The 15,855-nt window shown below is 34.2% G+C and overlaps 1 protein-coding gene across 3 annotated transcripts; it reads right to left on the reverse strand.

The window, feature by feature from the left end:
* Nucleotides 1-3,164: 3,164 nt before the first annotated feature.
* LOC101209801 (SUPPRESSOR OF ABI3-5) lies at nt 3,165-13,558 on the reverse strand. 3 transcript variants are annotated; one of them, XM_031885381.1, is made up of 16 exons: nt 13,393-13,556; nt 12,783-12,922; nt 12,527-12,567; nt 11,528-12,281; nt 11,369-11,440; nt 11,183-11,275; nt 11,018-11,097; nt 10,625-10,775; nt 9,604-9,691; nt 9,430-9,521; nt 7,872-7,940; nt 7,061-7,240; nt 6,484-6,676; nt 4,658-5,617; nt 4,176-4,345; nt 3,165-3,611 (listed from the first exon to the last, which is right to left on the reverse strand). In XM_031885381.1, exons 2-16 carry the CDS (start codon nt 12,828-12,830, stop codon nt 3,432-3,434), a joined length of 3,171 nt encoding a protein of 1,056 aa, XP_031741241.1. In that variant the 5' UTR covers nt 12,831-12,922; nt 13,393-13,556; the 3' UTR covers nt 3,165-3,431. The 3 variants fall into 3 exon arrangements, with proteins under 3 accessions (XP_031741241.1, XP_011655136.1, XP_031741242.1); XM_011656834.2 differs by having other exon boundaries at nt 4,176-4,360; nt 13,393-13,555; XM_031885382.1 differs by lacking the exon at nt 3,165-3,611 and having other exon boundaries at nt 4,225-4,511; nt 13,393-13,558.
* Between the last annotated feature and the right edge of the window lie 2,297 nt (nt 13,559-15,855).

Genomic DNA, 15,855 nt, shown 5'->3' on the forward strand with positions numbered 1-15,855 from the left:
TGTTTCACCTTTGGTTACCTAACAAAACGTACAATTAAGGTATATAGACTATAGTAATAGTTACAATGACACATAGTAATAGAAAACCACTTAGACACCTTAGAACAACTAAAATGTTTATAACAAGAGGTATACATATAGATTATGAGTTACTTTAATACCACCTAAAACGTGACTCATTAAGGATAAAAGTGATATTGAGATTTAGACTTATAATGAATGTTTAAGGAGAATTATTAGGAGGAAAAGAAAAAGAAAACATATGTATTACCGTATTTAGAAATATATTTTAACTATTTAAATTAATCTCTTTTTTACGAAACACGATGACAAACAAATTTCTGTTGTCGAATATCAACGGTAACTAGTGCATGTTTGTGAAGGCTATAGTATGTTAACCTTGAGATAGTGTCAATATTATTTTGAAGATATAATTATATGATATGAAAACTTTAGCAATTTATATCACCCAACGGCGTATTATGGACATCAGTCAATGTCGTGTCTGCCAACACGATCTTTTTGGTTATTGGCATATATCCAAAAAATTAACAAATGACTTATGTTGAATCTGGCGATGCAACCATCAGAAGATTGGATATCTACCAATGACATCTCCCGAGTTGTAGCTAACCTAATATTCCAATTCCAACCGTATTGTTTATCAAACAAAAACTGGAGAAATAATTAATATTGAAGTAAGCATTTAACAAATAACTCATTAGGAATCTCCCACCACACATAACATACGTTAGGAGTTATTTGGTACTCTTTCTCTCTCTCACTTCATCATACACTCTTCTTCTTTTATAATATTAATTAATATAACTCATCCATATCTATCATCTATCTATATACCATTTGAATTTATAAAAGCTTACAAACACTTTTCCTAACAATCTTTTTTATCAAGTTTTCAACAAATTTAAAATAATGCAGTTTTATATATATACATACTTACTACAAATTTAGCTTAAAAATTTAAATCTTATATTGTGAAATATTCGTTACAATCAAATAAATCAAAGAGTGAGAAAATCCATCCAAATTTTACTTAGAGATAGGATGATTAGCCAATATAATTTGGAGGAAATTTTAATTTAAAGAGTACACAAAATTATTAACCATATTTACAAAATATAACAAATTAAAATGTCATAGCCTACCTTATCATCAGTTATATTGGCATGACTTTCGATCCAATCTCTTATTAATCTATAATTAACTACTAAAAATTTAAAAAAAAAATGTGAAACTTTTCATGAAACTGCTACTACTTGGGTTTCTATATACATTTTTATTACACCAATAATGTAGACATAAAGTTCATAATAAAATATAACTATGCACCAATTTTACTTATAAGGATGAATAACATATTTGAAAATATATCTTACACCAAATGAGTGGATCCAAAAATTTTAGATAAAGAAACCATGTAATAGACACGCTAAGAAAATGTTAAAAAAAAATATTAATAAACTTTAAAGATTAATTCATTTATAATAGTTTTGATATTTTGGTACCATAATATTTTAGAGTTTTACTTAACTATACACCAAATTTGTGAACAATGTAATATTGAATTAAAATCTAACTTTTGGAAGCACATTATATTATGTTTGTATAAATATAACAAAACCAAATATGTATTGTAAACTTTGGTTTGAAACCCACTCACATGGAGTTATAAAGCTCTAATTATACAAGACTACATGTGAACTAGCATGCAACCATATGAACTTCGACAAGAATTTAAATGGAAAATATGATTTTCACCACACAAAAAAAAAAGAAGAAAAAAATGGAAAAAAAGAAAGGAAAAAAGTTGGGGTGAATGTGAATAGAAAAAAGATAAAATGGGAATTAAAATGATTATGTTATAAGAAAAAATGTAGATGGAAAGGACAATGGATTTGATTTGATTTGAAAATCCAAAATTATGATTGGTTGGTGGTAAAAGAAAAGAAGTCCAAATTAATTATCACAGAAATGCTTACAAACTTTCTTTAGACTAATGACTCAAAACAGCCTTTCATTTCTAATGAAATTTCTGGTTCAAGTCAAACCAAAATGATCACATGTCCTCTCTACCAAATTTTGGAGGTTACTAAAAAAACATCTTTCATACTTGTACGTAACACCAATTTTCAAGAATATCCTTCACTCAAATTTACAGTATTTTTAACACTTGTTAAGTCTCATTACATCCAATTCTACAGTAAGATACTTTGAAGTAAATTTTACAATTTTTCAATATCTTTTGAATATTATTATTATTATTATTATTATAAGAACACCCTTTTTATCTCTTTCCTTGAAAAGATAATATGTTAAAGAGAAAAAAGAAATACACCGAATGAAAAACAAATCTTTTTATGAGTATATATACTCAAACTGGAGAAGTGAAGGACGTGAATGGACAAAATGTTACCCCATTCATTTGAAACTTTCTTAAAGGAAATCTTTCTTCAAAAGTTTTGTCGGTCTCAGTCGATGGAAACTCATGTATGGGAAAGGAAAAACTTGAATACAATAGTTAGTATTACTATTACTCTTATTAATTAATTATAATGTCAACTTCCTTTAGCAATATAGAGCCTACCAACCTGAGTAGGAAGGAGATTTCAAACTTTCTCCTCATGAATGTGTTGATGACTATTTCACGAAACACTTGGCTTACCAATAATACATCCCAAGTGAACACAACCCTAAATATAATTGTATATTTGCCGAAGATAAAATCTAATTAAAGGGTGAGACTAACTAATGGCTTGCCAATTTTTTTTGTAGTTAAACAACAAGTTGGTATGTGAATATGAGCGTTTGACCTAGTCATAAAAAATTGTCTCAGCAACTTGAATTATGATAAGCTTGGATATTATTTCGACTTTTCAGTCTTCAATATTAATGTAATGCATTTTAAGTATATGTTTTTTGGTTCAATGAATCTACTTTTCGTTTTATTTAGATAGAAAGAGTTGCAATTATTATTAATTGCTTATTAATAATAATTGATAATTTTGAATTGATAATTTTACAAACGAGTGAAAGAAACATATTTAAATTGATAATTTTGTTAGAAAGGAACCATGAGTTATTTTTACCTACTTTCATACAGATCCTCACTTGGATAGTCCATATTAGAAGGATGAAATAATAAATATACAATCTCAGAGACTTTTCTTTTTGAAAAATAATAAGAAAATCCTTTTAACCATATGATGTGTTCACTCTGAAAATAAGTACTTTGCATTAGATGAGAGCTAATTCAAAAATGAATGGGGCCATCTACACATTCAACAAATGCCTGCAGAAACAAAACTTGTTGTTTCTAAACCCTAAACACATTGGTAAGAGCTCAAATTTCAAACAAGTTTTGTATGTTTGTTTGACTTTGAGTTCCCTACCAACTTCACTTACATAACACTTCATGACATTTCCCGAAACCGAGCAAGTGCTTTCTTATGAATGAGCGTTTTATAGCTGTCACCGGCTTGTATCTCAAGGCTTGGATCCATCTTCTTCTGCTGACTCCCGAGTCCCGCTCTGCTATCCATTGCTTGTGCCTGAACTGGCTCTGTCATTCCGCTTCCATCCTTACCTAGACCCTGGACGCGAAATATTACCAGGAAAAAAAACAATCCTTACATCAGAACGGTGAAGTGCCTCTTACTTATTAGGCACAAAAAAAACCCGAAAAAGCTAATAGGAGGGAGGGTCAGCAGTCAGCACAGAAGATAAAAAAGTTGAATAAAAGATGTAAATAACTATTAATTGATGTGTAATGGTTAACACACGTATTGAACCAAACAACTTGTAATGTACAATTTCACACTTCCGTTTTTAATCATTAGTACAAAATGGTGGAATTTATGCAATCATTCCCAATCATTTTCAGTTCGGAAGTTAATATAGAACATGAACGATAGAAAGATGCAGGTGAAACTACAAAGTAAAGCAATAACACTTATGCCCAAAGTGAACAATATCAAAGTTCGTCACCAACACCAACATGCAAGACAGAAAGAAAAGGCACGATGGAAGTGGACAATGTAAGAGTTTGTCTCTAACACCAACATACAAGACAGAAAGAAAAGGCCCGATGGAAGGAAAATGATTAGGCCTCTCAGAGGCATACGACATATAAGCTTTAAGAACAAAGTAAAAATTACCGAGCCTTCATGCCAGCCCATGTTACGAAGCATCCTGTTGCCCACATTATTTTCATCAATTGCTCTATCTGCTGTGATCACTTCAAAAGTGTTGAGATTTGCATCCCCACTCACACGTCCTCCACCAACACCAGGAGGAAAAGGCATTGCATCCAGAGAACCCTTTTTGACTGAAATATCTCGATCTTGAAAAATCACATATGATAAACAAAGAGGAGATCTCACATGTCAATATGAAAATTCTGAATAAAGCATCGGCTCATCAACCCAGATAACAAACTCAGTCATCAAACAACAATCTGACAGATCCCAGCGCTAATCATGAAGAAAATGAATCTGAAAGTATCAAGTGCAATGATTCCAAATATAATTTTGGTTTCAAGGAAATATTGTATCATTTTAAACCATAAGATGAATGTCTAAACTAAAAATCTAAAAGGATAGAGTGGCATCCAAGACAAACGCAAGTAAAAAGGACTTACTCAAATCCCCAAACTCAAGGTTGGACCGATCATCACCAATGAATGTTGATGAGCCATATAAACTCCTCCTTTCAGCTGCACGATCTCTGTAGGTGGTCTGGGGCTGTTCCCTACTTGCAGAAGCAGAAGATTGTGGCATTTCAGAAAACCGTCTCTTCCCACTTGCCGAAGTTACAGGAGGTGTGTAAGAACCCAAAGCAGAAGCATCTGTTCTGAACGAACTTGTAGTAGAGGGAGTGGAAGTATCAGCAGTCAACGACGGAGTTGAATTGAACCCACCATCTATTGTGGTTGAAGAAGAGACCACACTAGAGGATGCTGAATACAAACTATCTGATTTCACGATACCCCTCCCAGAACCTCTGATAACACCCATCAATGTCCCCCCAGAGCTGTTACTCACAGGTCTTGGCTTAACCTGAGATTCCAGAGCAGCATTTGAAGCAGCTCCTAGGTTGAACGAAGTGCTCTCCCTGGAGGTTTGAGCAACGTCCGCTTTTAGCTTATTCTTCATGGATTGTCCAACAGGGAAAGACTTGTCTTCGGTTGATGCTAAACTTTGGTTGTCATCAAGTGCCACGCGAGTTGCCTGCCCTTCGTGGCTCCGTTGCTTCCACATTGTCAAAACATTGTTCATCTTCTTTTTATTAGCCAATATACTACTTTTTGAAGCAAGTTTTATCTCTTTGGCTTTTTCTTTCTCCCTCTTCTCGGCAGCTATCGCAGCTGTCGCTGCAGCCTGAACAGCATCTGGCAATGAGGCAGCCTTCTCAACTGATGTAATGGTAGCTGCTGGTGCAGAAATAACTACTTTTTTATTACTCGACCCTTCTGCTGTCTTGGAGAACTCACTCTCTTTTCCAGAAGCAGAGCTTTCATTCTGATCAGTGCAGGGGATGTATTGCTGCTTCTGATGGTCATATGTATACCAAAGGCCCCTGTTACCATCGTAGTACAGGCCTGCGTAGTGAATGAGAAAATCAAGTTTTGAAACTAAGAATTAGTAATGTGTTATAAATCAACAAGAATGGAGCGCAAGGAAAACTCTTTATTAGTGAAGTTTACACTTCCCTTAAGATTTGTGGCTAGTTATAAAGAACTCTTGTAGAATACGCAAGACTACATTAATCAGAACAGGTTCTTATCATGTTAGATGCTTTAAGCTTAGTTTAAATACTATATTCTTGAGTCAATGCACCTTAGTATCAACTTAAGTTTGTTGCAAGTTTCAAATATCGTAATATTTAATTTGGTCATTTATGTGCCTATATCTTCTGGTTCAATTTGGTCATTATGTGCCTATGTTCAGAATCATTTTGGTTGAGAACTCTTTGTAATAATGGATTGTTTCGTATTCATAAACCTAATGTACTCATTAGCTTTTCAGTAGTCTAGCCAAAAAAAATCCTTTGGAAAAGATATACAGGAACTTGATCCTTATTTCCAGGAACTTTACCACTAGGGATAGATTTTCAAGCTAAATTTCCAAATCTACCTTCCCTAAGTACCTTCACCTCTCTAATCTAACTCACTACTCCTGGTCAAATGCACTCGTCACACAACCATTTTATTATACTGAACTAGATCCTAACAAATTGAAGTCCTATCATCCCAGTATCTATTTCTATGGGAAAAGAGGATTTATCTTTCTAATAAGATTGTCATCAACCAACAAAAACAATAGGTCCAAGAGGATGTTTAAGTTTAACCAACAGGTCAAGTAGATTAAAGACAGACATTAGTAAGCAAGCAAATAAGACCAAAATATTAAAGATAAAACTCCAACTAGTTGCATTGGCATCTGGGAAAGATTCACCCATATATACCTGTATTTCCATCGTAGTAGAATCCAGAAGCAGCATCATAATAGTAACCCGATGCGTCATCCCACACAAAGCCGGATTGTGGAGCAGAACCATGACTTTGAATTGCCACCCCCTTGCCTCCTTGTTCCTGGCCACCATTGGATTGTCTGTCATCTGGGTTGTATTCCTTTGGTGCCCATCCCACAGCATCATACTAGAAAACACGAGAGACTAGTTATGCACAACCATCCACAGGAAATATAGACAAAGTTGTTAGGATAAGGTAGGATGCTTGCAGAAGAAATCTATTAAAAATACATGACAGACATCATCTGAAATAGAAAAGATATACCTTTTGCATAACCTTCCCCTTCATCAATCCATCCCACATTAATAAATATAAAAGATATCTAGATCCAAATTTAGAGCAATGTCTTCTATTTATAGCATCAAGACCGACATAAACAATACTTAGTTCTGAATTATGCATATCTGCATGGGTGCATACCTACTTAAATGCATGTGTAAGTTACTAACCCCTCGTGTTAAGGAAAAAGATACATACGGTTCAAGGGGAAAATAAAATAGCTCCAAATACCTGCTGAGCAAATGTTGCAGCTTCAATTGCAGCAGCTGCAAGGCTGCTTGACTGCGAAGATCCAGACGGTCCAGATCCTGGACCAAGAATGCTCTTGGCATATGCTACTCGCAAGATTTGCCCATTCTTTTCGAGGGTTGTCCCATTTGTGGCATCAAGAGCTTTGGTAGCATCCTCCACCTACAAGGAATAGAGCTTTTCTGTCTGTCTTAAGAATGCTAAAATGTTTTTTTCAAACATTATGCCCGCAAAAAATTATGATAACACTTATACACGTGCTCTATGTGTGAGGAGAGGGCCTCCACTAAACTAAGTATAAAGGCCCAGTTCCGTTTATCTCTATGGCTAAATAATCAGAAAGCCAGTGATAAAAACACTGTAAAGCACTACTTGGTTATGGCATTAATAATTTTTTCCTTAAGAAGTGACCATGTTTTAGACTATAAAAATGCCATTGGCAGAAATAAATCATTATCCAGAAATGCTTTAAAATATGCTCCAAATATTAGAGTCAAAAAGCATTGACACGTGTATCTGTGCATCAATGTCCAATGAGTTATGTGATAATCCTCCCAGCTTTTTCTCTTGATAGGACCTTGCGTAGTAAGTTCTGGTTTAGGTTCGGCTCCTGGTTTGCCCTTTTGTGGCCCAATATGTCCTTTTGTGTAAAATATTAGCTCTTCATTTAAAATTAAATAAATAAACATGCAAATTACTAGAACCATTTATCACAAAAACTGTATCATCCATGTAGTAGAAAACCAAAATAAAAATTTTGCACCACTTATCCAATAAAGAAAGGCATGCTTACCGAATGGAAATGAACAAATGCAAAACCTCTAGAAACATGAGTGAATTTGTCTCTGACCAAACGAAGATCCTGCACATATTTTTTTAAAAAAAAAAGAGTTGGAATGAGAAGTACATATGTTCTCAAGACCTCATAAAAATTGCAAAAATTACAAAGGTAGAGGGCACCAAAGCCAAAGGGACTACAATTACCAACATGCCAGAATGAGAAATACCCTAGCAACCACACTATTTGATGCAAAAGCAAAGAGCCCCAACATTCACCCCTAGAATAATTATAAATGACGCCCATCCAACTAGAATAATTATAAATGACGCCCATCCACTCACAAGGAAGAATAAGGGAGCACATCTAATACTGAACATTTGGACTCTCAAAGAAAGTACCATATGATCAAAAGAGTATCAAATTGTTGTTTTTATAATTATGAAAAGCAAACTATCATTAACTAAATTGAAAGTACATAAAGCAGCTAGCACAAACAGGGCCCAACAGAAAACGTTAGGTAAATAGATTATTTTGGGAGGAGACATTATGTTGAAAAAATGCAATATATGTATAAAAAGAGGCAGAAGAGCTCCCCTTACCAAGAGGATAACAAAAAGCTTGTCCACTTGATCAAAGCAAGCTGTAAATTGCACCAACCCTCACACACATAATCATGCAATAAAAGCATACTAGCAAACAACCAACTTCTCTCCGAAAAAGGAGCATCGAAAATGAATACATCCATCATCCCCCAAATACTCAGATCCAAAAGGAGATGGAAAAATCTACTACATGAAGGTTTAGGGTTCCCCTTTGAAGCAAAAGAGCATAACCACATAAGAAATTCATATCTTCTACATGGGTTCACATGGTTCCGATAGAAAGTTAAAGAGACAAAAAGATGTTACTTTCCATGGGTTCAAATGGTTCCCAAGAAAACATTATCGCATTACTCTAGTTAACAAAAAACATAATGTCAGGAAATTCAGTTATTCGTAGATTGGATCAGATTATGAGATTTATAGGGTGATTAAGGACAGAAAAGGCAATGAAAGGTCAGTTTTAAGAATTTTGTTTCATTATTCCAAGTGTAACTTCGTTGCATGATTACGGTTCGTAATGTCACAAAGTTAAGAGCGTTTATTGATTGGATTGGATTAAGTGGAATTTGGACCCAATTCAGTTGTTTGAGTTGAAAATTTGTACAACTCCAGTAAGGTGATTATTCATCGAAAAAAATAATATTATTGTTCTTAAAAAATCATTTCTTTATAGAAACAATAACTTTCATCAAGAAACAATGAAAGACTACAAAAAAACCAAGCCCTAAAATGCAGGGGACCCCCTCTTCAAGAAGAAACATACAAAATCAAGTCTAATGGGTAATTACAAAAAATCTTAGAAATCGAAGCCTAGTAAGAAACATGAAAACAAACAATAGACCTCACCACTCTACCTTTCAACCACCTCCTATTCCTCTCATCACACAACACCCAAAGGGTGGCACAAACCATACTATGCAAAACATAATTAGTTACTTATCAAACATTATAATTTAAAATTAACATACCTTAATTGGAGCATGCTTAGAGAACTCGTAGCGAAGCATTTCCTCATCCGCATTTTCATCCAATCCGCGAACAACCAAAACATGAGTTGGACCTGGTTAAAATGAATTCATTTAACATCATCGCATGGGAAGAAACGCAAACGAAAACGACTGTATGTCAGTATGTACACTAACCTGCCTCTTGACCTTTCTTTCCTAAAGATGATTGATTAGACATGTTAATATCAGCCGGTGGAGCATCATCAGTTCGAGGCTCATTACACTACACAGAACAAAGATGGTTTTAGATATTAACATGACCTCCAATGAACTGATGCGCATTAATAATTAAAATTTTAAAAGTTTTAATTTTAGCCAAACAAGACATAAATATCTATCCCACAACTGCCCTACATAAAACCTTTCACATACATCAACTACAAGAAAAAGATTCTGTTTATTGTCATACAATCACTAGAGCAAATTAAAACGTGTCAGCAACAAGAAAGCAGAAAACCAAGAAATATAAGGTATGAACCACAAAAAACTAAAAAACTATTATTTTATCTAAATTGATATCAAGAATCTTAACGTTTATTTTCATAAAAGAGTAGCCTACATTTCCAATAGGTAATTTATAGAGTTCACGTTCAAGTATATTCAGTCAACATCTTGGCCAATGTTCTTTTATAGAAACCACAACTTTCATGAAAAAAAATGAAAAAATACATGGGCATATTAAAAACCATAAGCCCACAAAAAAACAATGAGTGAACAAAAAGAATTGCAATAGAGAGGCATTATACATTGTCTTGAGGTATTGTATCCACTTTTTTAAAAAGTTATTGTAGTTTTTTGCTTTGGTGAGAAACCAAGCTTACATTGAAAATTATGAAAAAATGTACAAGGGCATAGAACAACAACGCCCACAAATGATGAAAGGAGCCTAAAAAATTACAAGAGAATAGCCCAATCAAAAAGGATGAGACCAAGTTGGTACTTACAAAAATCAACAGACACCCAGACAAAGACTTAAAATCTAACCGACTCTCAAAGCTTATCTCCATAACTTTCAACCCCTCCAAAGATCCTACGATTCCTTTCCAGCCCAGTCCACAGCCCAAGCACCAGAAACATATTAGAAGATCTCTACAACTACAACTACAAATTCTAATTATCAGAAGTAGAAAATTATAGAAGAAAATGTTGTCAAAACCTGAAAACAAGACGTTCGTCGTGCAAAATTTACACAGCCGCAGATTGTGCACATCCAATCCGATGGCATTGTAATGTTCTTGCTAAAATGGCCTGATCTCGTAGTATTTTCTGCAGCAAAAGATCCTCCTGCACCTCCTGTTGGCTTACTACTGTAGTACATAATAGATGAAAACCAAAATAAGCTTTCAGGAAAAACTAAACCATGGAATTGCCTCATACTTCCACAAAATATTGTTGAATGAACAAAATACTGAAAGACTATTTCTCATGATCCCAGATTTTCTCAAACTCCAAGTAAAAATTAGAAACAGAAAAGAAACATATGCACAATTAGAGAAATGGTAGACCTATCAAATTCAGTGTTCTTAATTATGCAGACAAATGAACAAACCTGTACTCAAAGAAAAGCTTCCTGCCATCTACAACTAAACCATCATCACCAATCTTGTCCATCATTGTTTGTGCTGCTCCCTATTTCATCAATAATAACTTATACACATCCACCACAACAATATAATATAATTAACCAACACAGAGTCTGAAAATTTATATGTACCACTGAAGGAAAATCAATAAATGCAAAACCCCGTGAAATGCCAGAATTGCGCTCTTTGATCACACGCACATGACGAAGGGGTCCCCATTCAGCCTATGATGGAAGAACATAATACAAATCTTATAAAGCTCATATCTACAACGTGAGGCACAAGCACTTCAAATAAAATATCAAGCTTAATATTACAAGGATTTGGTAGAGATCTTCTTCAGTTGTCTTTTGGGAAAGACCCTTCACAACTACAGTGGCAGATGGAGCCTGCATCAATAAATATGTTAAATATCACTCAGTTTTATTCTCTCAAAAATAATGGGTAAAGAAAAAACTTTGACCAAGAAAAAATACCACTGAATAATGTTCACGCTCTCGTTTCTCTTCCCGATCTCTTCGCCTCTCAGACCTTTCATGTCGATTATCTTCATAACTATCTTCTCGATAATTTCGTCCATGACTTCGACCTCGAGGAGACCTTGATCTAGAACGACCATCACGCCCACGAGACTTGGACCTATCATGCCTTCTGTGTGGACTTGGATCCCTATCCCAACTAGAGCATCTCTTGTCACGTTCCCGATCACGTGACTCCCGCCTCCTCCAACTACCCTCTCTTCTACTACCTCTATCATAATCAGAATCATAACGATACCGCCCATAGTCATAGTCCCTTTCATAACTGTCATCTCTCTTTTGATGAGCCACATTAGACTTGTAGTCATAATCATCATATGAATAATCATCACGCTCACGACTCCCAAAACGATCTAGCCGATCAATTCCATGATCATGGACATTACTTAAACTGCGATAATCATCACGAAACCTATCAAAATCCTGGTATGTATCGATTTCATGTTCATTAAAAGCATCCAAATCATGGTATGACTCATTATATGGTTTTTCATATCGTCTTGAACCCCTGTCAATAGGGTATTCATCTTCATAACTCCTCCTCCTTGACTGAGACCAAATGCCAGAGGCTGAAGGTGCTGGTGGTGGATAATCTTCCCTATTATCAGGGTGAAAGGCATCTCTTGGGTAACTGTTATCTCGTGTGTATCGTTCATCTAAAAACCTCCGCTCATCATATGCTCCACCAACCCTGCAAAAATGATAGAGAAATGGGATGGGAGAAACATATGTAATAGATGGTACAAGTTAAACTTTGACAAAACAACCTAATATGAACAGGATCCTAGGAACAGCAGTATTAAAAGATGAATAAATAAATAATATAACTTAGCAAAGCATTTGACATATGTCAATGCAATTTACATACTATAATATGTAATTTTTCCAAACTTGCTAGCATGTTCTTTGCAATGATGTTCATGAGTTAGTACTCACCGGAAGTTTGGCTCGTGAATACTACCATAACCCTCCAAAGCCTGTGGATTCAAGAGAATAAGCTATGTCAGCACAAATAGTCAATGATCTTACGAGGTTAGGCAAATCCAGTCCACATCCTCAATGCCCCATGTCTTTCTCTCATTTTTTTCTTTAAAGATGAGATGCCGGAAAAGAAATGGACATTCACATAGCCCTAATAATTTCTGGAATTATCATCCATATAGGTGATTATTAAGGAGGAAACCACAATTACGCTGTTATTATCCCATCCTTGTTGAAGACCATAGCGCCCAGGATCCATTTTCGCAGGAAAAAACGAGTCACGAATACACCCTGCAAAGTCTCTGGATGCTCGATCAAAAGATTGAGGAGCACAATGTTTGTAAACCTTTCCTGTAATATACGCACCAAACAGACATAGTTATGCCATGACGAACCAACACTTAACAAGTCCCATGAATAGACCTTGGCCTCGAATCTAAATTGGAATCCTCATAAATATAATCCTTCCCAGAATTCAGAAACATCAATCTTCCGATTCCCTTAACAACAAAAAAAGCGGACCTTGACATTAGAAACCATAGTTTTCACGCATCAACTACACAACTCAGTTGCCACATACTCAATCCCAAACCACACCAACCCATTGAATATCAGGTTTGAAAGAGACTAACATAGTAAACGGAAAAGCAAACAGAAAAACAAGAAACATTCACAAAAACAAAAGAAAAAAAAATCGAAGAAATAAGGACAATACGACGTTAATTCCCTGCATATCTATCAGAGGAAGGACACAAAACATACAAAGTTTTCAACAAGATTGAAAATGGCAAGGGGGGGAGGGGGGAATTCGAGAGACATACGTTGGTGTTGGTGGATTGATTTGAATAGGATCGACGAAATTGAAGCTATCTCACTTTGTGTTCGTCTGGTTCATCTTCTTCTTCTGGTTCCTTCTTTTAGGGTTTCTTGTGACAGACTCGGAATAAAGCTTCAAGCTTTTGCCTAAGTCTCGCCTCTTGCGTCATCGATTCACTAAGAAATAAAATTGTTGATGCGATTCTTTCTGATTACGACCGATGAAATGGGCTGGGCTCGGCTGGGCTGGGCTCGGCTGGGCTGGGCTCTCAACAATATCATGTGGACCCCAACAACTATCAGGCCCATGCTAGGCCATCCAACAACTATGACAGCTTTTTAAACCACGGGTGTGTGTAACTCCAACCTCCATAACTCGTCAACCCGTCGACTCGAACTACCTAACCTATATTATAACGATTGGGTTAGATTAAAAATTTTGATTTTTTCAGATTGGGGTTCAAACAATTCGGTTCAACCCAACCTAATCTAAATTAATAATATGTATGTATATATATATTTATATTTTTTTATTTATTTAATAAAAGTAAAGTTATGATATTTTGCTAAACGGTCATGTAGGATGTTAAACAATCCTATAAGAAGTAAACGATCTCTTGAAGGTAGAAAGCTAAATGATCGCGTAAGAGGGTAAATGACCGTTTAGAAAGCTAAATGATGGTTGGATTGGAAACAAAAAAAAAAAAAAAAAAAAAAAAACAATACAACCCTAAACCCAACCCAATTCATAATTTACCAGTTGAATTGAGAAATTAATTCATATTGTCAGCTCAACCCGTTTACACCCTAGTTTAAACATTTATCAAATTATCTATAAATTTTAAAAACAACCAAATGAAAGGGAAAAGTGATGTATGAGCTTCTCCCATAGGGCTTTTCTTTCCATAGGCGATTAGGGCAACCAGTTGGTTTGCACAAGGGATGTAGTTTGTGATTTGTGTGGTACGTCCTTAGGCAATGAACTTGATGAGCAGGAAAGAATAGTCACGATAGAGGACAATGAATCAACTTGTAAGTTCCTCACAAATAAAGATATGGACATAATGGTGTTTAAAGGTGTTATTCCAAAGATTTGGGAACTGAAAGGACATTTGAGAAAGTCAAGAAAAACACATTCCTTTACATTTTTTGGAAACAAAAGGGACAAAAATCGAGTGACCAAAGGGGGTCCATGGAGTTTCGATCACGCCCTCTTCATGTTTGATACCCAAAATGGAGCAACACATTTACATATATTGACTTCAGATTATGCTCCTTTTGGGTTCACTTTCATAACACTCTTTTAGTTTGCTTTTGTATGAAATACGTAGTAGATTTTGCAAACTCTATTTAAGCATTAAAAGGAGTTGACGAAAAGTTACTTTAGGTTAGCTTGATGATTGTGAAACAAGGTTGTAAATTATTGCAAATGTAAAAAACAATTAAAAATATAGCAAAATTTCAGATTTTAATTATAAACTTCTATCTTCAGACATTAATATAAGTCTATCAATCTATCAATATATATCATTGATAAAATATGAATTTTTGCTATAAAATTTATAAATATTTTCAACAACTTTTATCCTCTACAATAATTTTTTAACGCCATTTTTGTTATTGTTTTATATATAAAGGAATGTGTTTATATATAAGAAATCTATACATATAATAGTTAATGCATACATGATTATAAAAGAAAATTGTAATAAACAGTCTAAACTAATTAGTTATGAAAAGTTAGGAATGTAGTTAATTAGTTTATTATTTAAAGGGAAAATCATCACAAATGCGGATTAATAATATATCTAAATTTTTGCTAAAATTTTATAAATATTTCATTTTATTTTTCTATATTTAAAAAACAACCATAATTCTAATTAATAGAAGATTAAATTTAAAATTGATTATGAGAAATGGATAGTTGTCCATAACAATGATAATAAATTGGTTGCAGTTTTTCCAAAGTATATGACTTTTTGTAGTAAAGTATTAAATACTTGGGAAATGGGAAATACATATAAAAAAAAAGAAATTAAAAGGATTAATTGGATCCCACGGCATTAAAATGCAAATGCACTCAAATTTATTATATCACTAAATATTTAGTAGCCATCAAATTAAATGGCAATAATAATTAAAGAAATGTAATTAGATAATAAGTACCATTCCATGCAATTAATTGTAATTTTCTTTTTCAAATAGCTATATGGCACTTCCATTTCCTAATACCATATGATGTGACAACATCTTCTTTTTGTTTCACTTTATATATATCAAAATTTTATTTTATTCCTTTTAGAAGTTTCACTATTAACTTTAATTTTCTTTTCTTCTTTTATAAATATTTCAACACTTGTACTCAAAAATGTTGAATGAAAATTAAAATTGAAATGATATGATAGTGAGTGTTCACACGAGATTTTCGGAGAAATTTGATTCGTGAATTTGTACTTGAGATGATGTTG

This window comes from Cucumis sativus, chromosome 5 (genome assembly GCF_000004075.3).
Source record: "Cucumis sativus cultivar 9930 chromosome 5, Cucumber_9930_V3, whole genome shotgun sequence".
In the NCBI taxonomy this organism is placed as follows: domain Eukaryota; kingdom Viridiplantae; phylum Streptophyta; class Magnoliopsida; order Cucurbitales; family Cucurbitaceae; genus Cucumis; species Cucumis sativus.

Coding starts and splice junctions, on each gene's coding strand:
- LOC101209801 (XM_011656834.2), bottom strand. CDS start 12,830: ATGGATCCTGGGCGCTATGGTCTTCAACAAGGATGGGATAATAACAGC. Junction 11,098..11,182: donor TTATTGATTTTCCTTCAGTG/GTACATATAAAT, acceptor TTGATGAAATAG/GGAGCAGCACAAACAATGAT. Junction 6,677..7,060: donor CTGCAACATTTGCTCAGCAG/GTATTTGGAGCT, acceptor CGTGTTTTCTAG/TATGATGCTGTGGGATGGGC.